Genomic DNA, 12,094 nt, shown 5'->3' with positions numbered 1-12,094 from the left:
CTGGCTAGCTAATGTTCCCGCGTGTTCTGGTGCCAAATGGGCCTAGTGCAGGGGGTGGTATTTCCCTTGTCTGGGAAAGCCATGGGTTGCATATCAGAGGCGGCAAAGGCCTTTCAAGCGTCCTACATGGATATGCTGATTACTTTAGCCATTCTGCTTGGAGGAGGTGACAACGCCTCCTGCCAGAGCAGAGAGTAAAAGCTCTCACCTGCAGAGGGTCAGACACCCGACTGTGTTGACAGGCAGGTCTACTCCAGTCAGCCAGTACACTTGTACGTGCCCTCTGGGTGCATGTATTAATAAATCCATCACTGGAATAGGTGTGCGTTTATTAATACGAGAAGTTTGATACCAAATATCTATAGTTTCAGTGAAGCCATCATGTAACTGGGGAACTCGTAAATACCAGTGTCCAGGACATGTACTCAAAATGGCTTCCTTGCACATATCGAAGAATCAACTGAGACCTCAGTGGAGCAAATCTGCTCATGCCGATACATCCACCCATGTACTATAGTTCACCCTGCCTTAGGGATGTAAGGCCTGCTGTAGGGGCAGCTTACCTATACTGCATGCAGTGTCTACAGGCATGGCACACAGGAGGTCTGCCATGTTGTGTCCTCACTGTTCTCTGCACCATGACACGCAGCCAGCAATGACAGTTTGCATGTTTGTTCTGAGGGATCCCACAATACGCGCTGCAGCCCTAAGGGACCCTCTTTAGCCTCCTTGCCCTAGGTCTTAGTGGGCACCATTTATTGGGAACTTACCTTTAGGGGTGCTAAAGGTATTGCCAATTTGGGGAACAATTGTACAACTGTAGGGAAAGATCTGCTGCTGGCGACCTAGATAGCAGGAGCCCCGCGCACTTCTGTCAGAACTGCATCAGATACCAGGCAAATAGTGGGGTGACCATGTCAAAAAGGGGCACTTTCCTACATCCAGACTCTGGAATCTGTGATGTGGGCTGCAGAGATCAAGAACCCCACGCCTAGGATGTCTCCTTGGACACTGAACATGACATCTCTTGCTTGTCCCACTTTACCTAGAAGTATTTGTGTAAACAAAACTCTTAATAACAGAAACCAGATCTCACACAGTGGATGTTTTCCTTCCGCAAACTACATTTAAAGGTTACTGCTCAAAGGAAGAGGCAGGACATTAAAATACATCTGCAGAAGGATTAAGGATTGCAAGAAAAAACAAACCATGGTCTTCTCTCTGCCTTCCGGGAGTTTGCGTTTCTTGTGCACGTGTTTGCCAGGCTCGGCCTCTATGTCGCTGAAGGCGTTGGCTACATCTTCCAGGAGAATTAGTGGAACCTGGTTCGGAGCGTTTGTGCCTGTGGAGGACAACAGGATTTAAAGCATGTCATGGGGCCACCTCACAAGTGCGTTAGATCAGCCATGCCGGCGGAAAACAGCCCACTTCTCTATACACAAGCTTCACAGTATTTTAAGAAGGAGTCCCCCCCCAGCAGGAAGCCATCAATGGAGATATTTGAAAAATAGATATTTGTATAACAATACAAAATAACAATTTATAATTGCAAGTAGTAAACAGTTATAATAATCATCGACCATGAAAACAATAATAATTTATATTAAAAAATAACTTCTGATAACAACAAAAGAAGAATTCTGATAATAACGAAATAGCAATTCATCTAATTCTAGGGAGACACTTGCATTCTCGTGGCCACAACATGAAGGAGCACGGACAGCACGCTTTCCTATAGCTCTGTTGTCAGAGAGGAGTAAATCTCTAAGATCAGTTCAATAAGCATCGGGTGGTCAGCCACATATACCACCCCAAGTAATTCCCGGTTTCCTCGCCACGCATCTCCTTCACTCTGTTCTTGAATCCGCACCTTCAGTTTGACAGATTCAGGGGTGACCGATCTGGAATCCACAACAACATGCAAGGTGGGCACAGTCTTCATGGAGTCAGAGTCTGTTCATAAACACAACGGGCTTCTGACGCACAACTGACTTGACCCTTGATATGCAGAGCGTCTGCCATACTGGTTGTACTGCTATACGACGACATACAATGGTATATTGTGTGACTGAGTGGAACAAACCAGGTCAGAGCATTGCATCAGACGGGTTGAGGTAAACTGTGTCACTATGGAGCAATAATGAATGTTCTGCTTAACACATCACCCTGCATTATTTGTAAAACCACCCAAGCCAAGACAGAACGTATGCAGGCATTGATGGCCGCATACCCACCTGCCTACTTGCCATCAAGAGTCACACACTCAAGCCGCCGGCACAGCACACTGTGCAGATTAAATCACAACCGAAACAGTTTACATACTCAACAGTCAGCTCTTAAGGGGCTCCCAACAGCGCAGCCAATAAGACCTTCCCAGTCTGCACTCAAATACATAACAAAACCCAGCAGAACACCTGGGACAGTCCTCCTGGTACACTCATGCATACACCATGCCACCAAAACCACAGTCCTGGCCAAGTACAGATGTCTATCCCTCGTAGGAAGATACGAACAATAATGAGCGAAGTCTACATTCTTTGTTTAGACTGCACGGTGTCCGCAATCCAGGTTACTGTTGATTCCTTGTCAACACCAATGATTTGTGCACGCACACTCTCTATAAAACATTGGAAACCCACCATGGAAGAGAGCAGGCTGGATGCTGCTGACGTACTGGAAGGCGCTCTTGAAGAACACCAGGAGCGTGCAGTAGACCACTTGGTTCTTGTACTTGGAATGTGCTTCACTGTCGAAGTTACTGATGTATCTGCAGAGGTCCTTCATTCTGTGGAACACATCTCCGAAACTCCTGATGAACAAAACGTCTACATGAGAAGACAGACGACTCAGATGCAAAACAAATCAAAACAAGGTGTAGATTTGCATGGGCATCTTTTCCAACAGGTTTTCAAATAGTTATTTATCTTGTGCCGAATACATTTTGTCCCAACAGAAGCATTGGATAAATATCTTATGTTTACATCTGAATGTGAAGTGCCCTGGCCATCTCATGAGACACCCCAGCCTTTCATGAGACACCCCTGCTTCTCACGAGACACCTTGGCCTCTCACGAGACACCTTGGCCATCTCCCGAGACACCCTGGCCATCTCCCGAGACACCCTGGCCATCTCCCCAGACACCCTGGCCATCTCCCCAGACACCCTGGTCATCTCCTGAGACACCCTGGCCTCTCAGACAGCTGCATACATCTCTCCTAAGAGTGAATGCTGACCTTCAAGAGAAAGTCAAAGTGAAGGACAGGATAAAAGAGAGGGGAGGTATGAGAGTGATCAACTGAGGCACAGACCCAGAGTGGGAAGCACAGAGAGTGAAAGAGAGGTGGTAGATACTAGGACACCTGTGACAGCCAGGCGCTTCTGCTTCTCAATTAACAAGTATTGCTTTTACAACTGGTTGAGGTTTAACAAGGTACGAGACTGCTTCCTAGCAGGAATAAGGCGAGCTCTTTAAGATAACTCCATAGATTACACCATACTTCCTTCAACAAGGGTTTAAACCACGGAAAGGACCACTGTCAGCTGATGGCTGCCCGAGTACCTGCAGGGCTCTTTGAGACACCTCCATAGACACCCTGCTGCCATGTCTAAACCACAGAAGGCACCACTGTCAGCTGTTGACAGCCGAGTACCTGCAGGGCTCTTTAAGATGCCTCCATAGAGACCATGCTCCCTTCAACAAGGGTTTAAACCACAGAACAGACCACTGTGGGCTGATGGTAGCCCGAGTACCTGCAGGATCTTGCCTTAAAGTATGTTTGTACAATAAAGGACACATTAAAAACAAACCAAATATTAGAACGATATTTAAAAGAAGGTATAGAATGAATACATGAAAACAATTCTGATTTTAAACTCTAATAAATGAGGAGAAACAGCACAGCAACGTAAGAGGAAAAACCAGGTCAGATACAGAAGAATTCGTCATTCCCCATTGCATTTCACTGTCAGGGAATCCAGTTTAAGCAACTTAACGGGGTTGAGCACTTCTACTGGATCAATGGGTGGATTTCCTGGATATCTTTCCCTTCTGTCAGGTGTCGCGCACTCACCCTGTCTCTAGGCTGAGACGCCTTTAATTCCAAGCTGAGCGGTTTCTTCTCTACACGCTTGGTGTGAATACAGCCTGTCTCACTCGGACAGATGTAAAGTCAGGTAAGAGCCCACCACAATACGGAGAATGAAATCTGTCTGAAATTTGAATGTACAGCGCAAGTTGTGTTTATTCCCAAAGAGAGACTGACCGAGAGAGAGACAATGATATTAATTTTGAAGCGTCTATAGTTATGGATCAGTTAAGTTAACACAAAATGAATATCCATATTGTGTACACCGAAACCTTCTGAAAGTAGTACGTCTCCAAAATCTGAGGAGGTTTCCTGAGGTTTCTGTGTTGTTCTTATTTTACTGGAATGAATAATGTCATTACATTCTCAGTGGATTTGACACTTGAATCCAGTAGCGAAGTCATAAGCAGAGCATGGAGGGCCCAAGTTGTAGTTAGCTCAGTGAACTACAACTAACACAACTAGTGAATTTCAGTGTTTTTTTGTTTTTTAAACATTAGTTTTTAGGTCTCGGGACCATCCGGTCTGCCGAAGGCAGAACCGGAAGTCGAGAGATTTAATGTTTTGGAGAAGAGGGGCTTGAACCCGCCCCTCTTCTCCCCTGTTCTCCATTGTCTGGCCTCTTCAATGCTGGCCAGCCATTGGAGAAGAGGTCCCGTCACTCTGATCATGCCCCGTCCTTTTCGGATCGGGGGGCGTGTTTTTTGCAGAAAGTCTAATTATCTCCTCCAGCCAATGGCTGGAGGAGATAACAGCAAAACACGCCCCCGAATCCGAAAATGCCGCTGCCTTTCTCCGAGGCATTTCTGCTCTGCCTCGGAGAAAGGCGGTGGTGTGCTTGTTTGCGTATGTGAAGTACCTTAAAATCAAATTCAACCTTTCCAATTGCCAACACGACACAAACGCATGAATGTTTAGGGGGGGGGGGAAATCAACGATTGCTGGAGGCCTCTAGAGTACATTTTATTTTCCCGCCATCCGGAGCTCCACGACCCTGTGCTTGAAAGTTAACAAGGTGCCTCTGGCACGGAAACGCTGCAGCAGTTAGTTGAATGTTTCAATTGAAACATGTTTAAATGCTGTAGCGGTGGTAACTAAATAACACAGCTCTATTTAAAACAAGCCTCCTCTCTAAATGTTCATATTTGCTCGTCAGCCCCAGAGCTTTGGGAGAAACTGTGGCTGGCTCTCAGCGTCGGTGCTGCGCGGGTGTAGACTGCTGCGACGCTGGGTCTGAGTCTACAGGGGTCTGGAAGCAGCAGAGAGCAGACCATGTTCACGGGCTGGAGGAGGGGGCGGGCTACCGAGGGTGAGAGCGGCGGCGCAGCGGGGTGAGTAATGCCAGAGCGCAGAGACAGGCACACTCCAGCCCTGAGCCTGCACGCACACACACGGAGCGAAGCGGCCAGGCACCTCCAACTGCCACTCTGCGGGAGCAAAGTGCAGCCCTGCCCCGCCCCCTCACCCGGAGAGCAGCCGAGCACAGGGCTCGCAGACCGCGGCCCCTCCGCCTCCACCGCTGCTGCCCGGGCTCTGACAGAAACTTGTGCCTGGACCCGCCGGTGCCCCGGACGGACCACGGAGGTGCCTTCGGGGTACTGACCCATGCAGTTGGTACCGAGGAGCCCGCCGGGGACACCCCGACATTGTAGAGCAGCAGGTAAGGGCAGGAAGCTACTTCTTTAAAAAGTGTCCCATTTGGGCGTCTTAAATCTACTGCTTTGCGTTCCTTTAGTTATTATTGCATTTTTTCCCTAATTGGGTTGTGGCAGAGCGCGCCACAACTGCCGAATTTTCTGATTTAAGAGCCTACTCTATAGACTCCTACATCTTTGAGTGATCCCCATATCCTTTGGAGATACTTCAGGAGCGCGATTTTGCAGCAGAGTGAGGTTCCATTTGTCTATTGAGCTGCTTAAGAGTGAAGCAGATTTTTTGAGGGTAAAGGTTACATTTTTCACAAAAAAGTAGATTATTCCCTCTTTTTAACTAAACGTGTGTGTGTGTATATATATATATATATATATATATATATATATATGGAGAGAGAGAAACCCACACACAGTTGCCATGTCTGAATTACTCACTCGAAAAAGTCAATACTCTTTAAAAACTGTAGCTGGCAAGAACTGGTAATTCAGAGAGAGGTAGGGTGAGCTTGGAACTATATTAGGGGAACTGTGCAAAATCCACGTGCAGGTGATTAGCACTGGCCGGGTAGCGTTTTTGGGCATCTTTTTTCTACCTAGAGGTGTGTCCTGAAGACGTGTAGGGTGTCGAAAGCCTTTGTCACGGAGTATGTAACGCCGGCCAGAGAACTTGATAATTTCAAGTATTTTTTTGCAGTTTTCCCCCTCATGCTGTCGCTCTCCCTTTTGCTTGCTTCCATCTCCCCCCACTGTTCCAAGGTGTCCGTTTTCTGCTGACATCCCCCCTCCTCTCATGATGTCTAATTGATGTCACATGAGGGTTTTTATTGGCTAGGGGCGCAGAGTTAGTGAATTAACACGTACCACATGCATTTTAAGGTTGTTAGTTTGTAATAAAGAAGTGACGTTGAATCAGAGTAGCTATTTAAACCTTGGGAGAGTGGTGAGGCGTGCCGTGCGCATCCAAGCATAGTACCGGCGGCTCGCACTTTACTGGTCTTGGGGCTTTAAGCAGGACTATGTAAAACATGCCTAAATATATTTTTATTTAAATGCATTGCGCTTGGGGGTCGCCTCATCGGCTGCAGAGCGTGATGTTTCTCAGAAGTGGGAGTCTCCGCAAGCCCCCTCCTTGGCGGGGGGGGGGGGGGCACCCAGCAGGAGATATCCGTGTGGGCTGTCCGCTAAAACATGACAGAATAGGGGGGGGGAGGGGATGATATAATGGTTCGGATCTGTAACTGTAGACTAAGACATATGTATTGTGGTTCTGTTGCGTTAATGATGGCGTAATGTTTTAAATGGACATGTAAAACAATAAAAATTGGTTTATAAAATAAAATGCCAATTACACTACCCTGCACCTATCGTAATATGTTTTAAAACACGTGTGCCTCTTTATTTTGTATATTTTTCTTCGGGTCTCTATTTTATTGTGAGATTGTTGTGAATTGTTTCCCCTTTTGCATTCTGGTACTTGTAGTCCTGCATTTAAAACGGAAAAGAAGAACTCGGATCCCTTGAGCACCTTTGAAGAAGTTCTGTTGCTTGGTTCATCATGACTCGTGTAAGGATTTTCGGGGTCCTAGCCAAACGTGCATTTTGCAGTCTCCCATTTCTGTGGCAGCAAAGGCCATATTTGCTGTCCATTCCACACTGGATCCGGTTTTTGCTTTGTAGGGGCTTCCATACATTCAGAATCCATGCCTCTCCAGTTGCTTTCGCCGGCTGCTCCTTAGCCCAGCCCCGGGTGAAGCTGGCACACCCTTCATTGGCAAGAGGAGGAATGCTTCACGTAGTTTCCCAGCAGGGCACTTCTGGAAACCTCAAAACTGGCAATCAAACTGTCCCCTTGACTGCCCCCTGTGAAAAGGGCGCCGGGGCTCAGTAGATGTTGCTGCTGGCGCCCAGTGTGCATCTTAGTAGCAGAACAGAAGTATCCTCCACAGCAAGGCAGCAGCCTGATTTATGGATGTATATTTGTTGGATTACTGTGAGTTTAATAGGACCCGGTAGAGGTGTATTGTTTCAGGTCAACATTGTGTAGATCTGGGTCTGGTAACTTTATCCTGACACATGTCTCTTATACAGATGGTTACAGATTAAGTGACCCCCACACCCCCCAGCGCTGCGGCGGAATTCCCGCCGCAGCGAAGGGGTTAAAGAAACGCATTGTTATTTACAATGTCAATAGCTTAATCACTCTCAAATGCGAGACCTATTGCATTTGCACCCACACACAGAGCCACCTACACACACACTGATTAAGCTATTGACATTGTAAATAACAATGCTGTTTCTTTACTTGTTTTAAAAACAAAAACATAAACTAGAATGACATGAGCAATGCCAATAGCTCTAACTTTAAAAATGCCGAGACCGTTGCATTGTAAATGCTTGTTATCTTATTTCAATACCTAACTATGTCACTTCCAGACTGTGCATTTGTGCGCTTGTGAGTGTGTGCGAGTGGGATTGTGTGAGTGTCAGCATGTGTGTTTTTCTCCCTAAGACCATACTTTCCTCACTCCAGCAACCCGAACGAGCCACCATCCGATAATGGCTAAACATAATTTAGGAGTCTATAAGCAGTCACTCATAACGTGTTTCGACCCCCTCTGGGTTTTAATCATATAAGAAAGCCAAGTGATCAGTTGTTCTCATTTTAAACTAAACGGTGGAACAGGGCTTAAATCTGTCAATCTTGGTGGGGAAATAGACGAGGGCAAAAAAGGGGAACCTGTTTTTAACATTTGTGGATCTCACAACCGCTTTCGACTGTGTGATCCACAGTAAACTCTGGTCAATTTAAAAGTTATGGGAGTTGATGTTCAGATTATTGATTTACTCATGCATTTTTATAGTGATGCCAAGGCACGTGTGCGCTGTGGACTGAAGGGTGAGTGTTTGGCTGCATTCCCGATAAGGAGCGGAGTCAGGCAAGGCTGTGTCCTTGCTCCGTTCCTTTTTAATCTCTACAAAAATGGTTTGGGGGAGGCTCTTCTCAAAGATAACCACGACTTCCCACAAGTGGCCGGATGTCCAATACCAGCCCTCCTATACGGAGACGATGCGGTGCTGATGTCCCGCACACAAGTAGGTCTTCAGAGGGTGCCCGATAGTTTCTCTCATTTTATGAAAGACCTCGGCTTAAGAGTAAACTCCTCTAAGACCTTTGTTATGCACTGCGGCTATGGAATTAAGAAATGTAATGATACGTTTGTGACAGGACAGAAGATTGGGGTAACCAAAAGGTTCTCATATCTGAAAATCCTCTTTGCTCATAATGACACTTGGGCACAAGCAGTTGCAGCAAAAAAAATTGGTGCTCCTAACAACAACTTCTGCTCTCACTAACTTTGCTAGCAAATTGGGAAAAAGAACGCCTGAGGAGCTCATTAGAATTTATAAGGCAACGTGTGTTTCAGCAGTAGTGTATGGTGCAGGGGTCTGGGGGTTCACTGATCTGCTGCCCATCCAACGCAGAGAAGGAATATGCTACTTACCAGTATGCATCTGTTCTTGGCATGTAGAGCTGCAGAGCCACACACTTAGGATAGGATCGCCATCTGGTGTTGGGCTTGGATGATTGCAGGTTGTTGTTGTCTTCGGAAGAAGCCGTTTGGTCACGAGATAGGTGACTCCTCCTCTGGACAACAGTGCGCATGGGCATCCACTCCATCTTCAGATTGTTTTTCGGCAGGATGGGAAATGATGGAGTGTGTCAGAATAAAGAAAAGGATGTCCATGTGTAATGTCTAAGTAAGACAATGCTGGAACGGATACAGGTCCCGGGGAGGCGGGTGGGCGTGTGTGGCTCTGCAGCCCTACATGCCAAGAACAGATGCATACTGGTAAGTAGCATATTCCGTTCGAGGCATATGAGCTGCAGATCACACACTTAGGATAGATTATACAGCAGTATCTCCCCTAGCGGTGGTCGCCTGTATCTGTTGCAGCAGTTTGGAATAAGGTTTTAAGGACAGCCTGACCCACAAAAGCTTGTTGCTTTGCTTGCACGTCAACACAGTAGTGTTTAGTGAAGGTGTGTGGTGTTGACCATGTGGCTGCCTTACAAATATCTTCTTAGGGAATGTTTCCTAAGAATGCCATGGAAGCCCCTATTTTGCGTGTGGAGTGCGCTCTAGGGGGAACTGTAAGAGTGCGTTTAGCCTTTTGGTAACAAATTTGGATACATTTAACTATCCACCTGGCTATCCCTGATTTGGAAATGGGGTTGCCTTTATGTGGTGGGGAGAAGGCCACAAACAATTGTTTGGTTTTGCGGAAAGATTTGGTTCTGTCGATGTAATAAAGAAGGGCTCTTTTAACATCTAAGGTATGAAGAGCCCGTTCAGCTACAGAATCGGGATTTGGGAAGAATACTGGTAGCTCGACTGATTGATTAGGATGGAATGGAGAAATGACTTTTGGCAGGAACTTTGGATTTGTTCTAAGAACCACTTTGTTACGATGTAACTGTAGGAATTGTTTTTGTATGGTTAATGCTTGTAATTCACTTACCCGTCTAAGGGATGTGATAGCAAAAAGGAAAGCCACTATCCATGTAAGAAATTGTAGCTCTCATTTATGTAGAGGCTCAAATGGAGGACCCATTAGCCTAGTGAGCACAATATTTAGATTCCACACTGGAGAGAGTGGTAGTGTTGGAGGAATGATTCTTTTAAGACCTTCCCTGAAGGCTTTGATCGCGGGCACTTTAAATAGTGACAAGTGTTGGCGATTTTGCAAGTAGGCTGCTAATGCTGCTAGGTGGAGGCGTATGGAAGAATACGCTAGATTACATCTTTGCAAGTGTAGTAGGTAGCAAATGATGTTTTGGATGGATGCGTCTAGTGGGCGTATATGTTTGTTAGTGCAGTAAATGGCAAATCTTTTCCATTTAGCTGCATAGCACGCTCTGGTAGTAGGCCTTCTGGCCTCTTTAATAATATTCATTTAGTCCGGTGGTAGGTTGAGGTGGAAAAGCGTACGCAAATCTGCCTGACCAGTTCATCCATATCGCATTGCCCTTTGACTGTGGATGGGGATACCTGGCGGCGAAGGTTGGGCATTTTGCGTTTTCGTGTGTGGTGAACAGGTCTATGTCTGGCTGACCCCATTTGTGGAAGAATGGGAGTAGGACTTGTGGGTGTAATTCCCATTCGTGGATTTGCTGTGTCTGTCGACTCAACAAATCGGCAATTTGGTTGTGAACCCCTGGAAGGTGTTCTGCAAGTAGGTAGATGTTTGGGGGGATTGCCCATCTCCAAATGCTCTGTGCTAGGTGTGAGAGCTGGAGAGAGTGTGTGCCCCCCTGTTTTTGTATGTAATACATGGCTGTCATGTTGTCCATCCGGATTAGGACAGCCTTGTTCTTTAGATGGGGTTGGAATGACTTCAACGCCAGGAACACTGCTAGAAGTTCTAGGTAATTGATATGGAGCAGTTTTGTTGTGTGGTCCATTTGCCCCGAGTGGTGTGTTCTAGGAGATGGGCTCCCCATCCTGTAAGAGATGCGTCGGTTGTCAGCACTATCTGTGGAAGAGGCTCTAGGAATGTTCTCCCTTTGGACAGGCTTATGGTGTTCCACCATGTTAGTGAGCGATGGGAGCGGCTGTCCACCAACACCAGATCGGAAAGTTGTCCGTGAGCCTGATTCCACTGACGTGCAAGACACTCTTGTAAGGGACGCATTTGAAGTCGTGCGTAAGGCACAATGAAGACGCATGAGGCCATCATGCCTAACAGTTGCATGAACACTCTGGCTGGAAGAGAGTGTTGGGGTTTGAATTTTAAGATGAGAGCTTGTATGTTGGCTATCCTGGTTGGGCTGGGGTAAGCTATGGCTTTGGAGGTATTTATGGTAGCTCCCAGATATTGATGTATGTGGGAGGGATGTAGTTGAGACTTGGGATAATTGATGGTAAATCCCAGGTTGTGTAAGATTTGGATAGTTTGGTGAGTATCTAGAACGCATTTGCTGAATGAATTGGCTTTTATGAGCCAATCGTCGAGATAAGGGAAGACATGAATTTGTTGTCTCCTGAGATGTACTGCTACTACTGCTAGGCATTTTGTAAAGACTCTGGGCGCAGTAGTCACTCCGAATGGGAGGACAGTAAACTGATAGTGCTGTCCGTCCACCACAAATCTTAGGTACTTCCTGTGAGCAGGGTGCATGGGAATGTGAAAATAGGCGTCCTTGAGGTCTAGTGTGGTAAGGAAATCGCCTTGTTGTAGTAGTGGGAGCACTTGCTGAAGAGTGATCATATGGAAATGATCCGAGTGAATATACTGATTGAGTAGTCGGAGGTCGAGTATGGGTCTTAACGTCTCTTCCTTTTTGGGGATTAGGA

At 46.5% G+C, this 12,094-nt stretch overlaps 1 protein-coding gene across 3 annotated transcripts in view; it reads right to left on the bottom strand.

Moving 5' to 3' along the window:
* Window positions 1–12,094, bottom strand: part of INTS10 (integrator complex subunit 10) — a 457,110-nt gene that overhangs the window by 190,268 nt on the left and 254,748 nt on the right. For all 3 annotated transcript variants that reach the window (XM_085627594.1, XM_085627598.1, XM_085627600.1), the window contains exons 8-9: window positions 2,640–2,809; window positions 1,209–1,342 (exon numbers count right to left, since the gene is read on the bottom strand). In XM_085627594.1, coding sequence (XP_085483720.1) covers window positions 1,209–1,342; window positions 2,640–2,809 — 304 coding nt within the window. The remainder of the gene's footprint in view (window positions 1–1,208; window positions 1,343–2,639; window positions 2,810–12,094) is intronic.

Source organism: Triturus cristatus, chromosome 2_1 (genome assembly GCF_964204655.1).
Source record: "Triturus cristatus chromosome 2_1, aTriCri1.1, whole genome shotgun sequence".
Classification (NCBI taxonomy): domain Eukaryota; kingdom Metazoa; phylum Chordata; class Amphibia; order Caudata; family Salamandridae; genus Triturus; species Triturus cristatus.
This window is presented reverse-complemented; position numbering and strand designations above follow the sequence as displayed.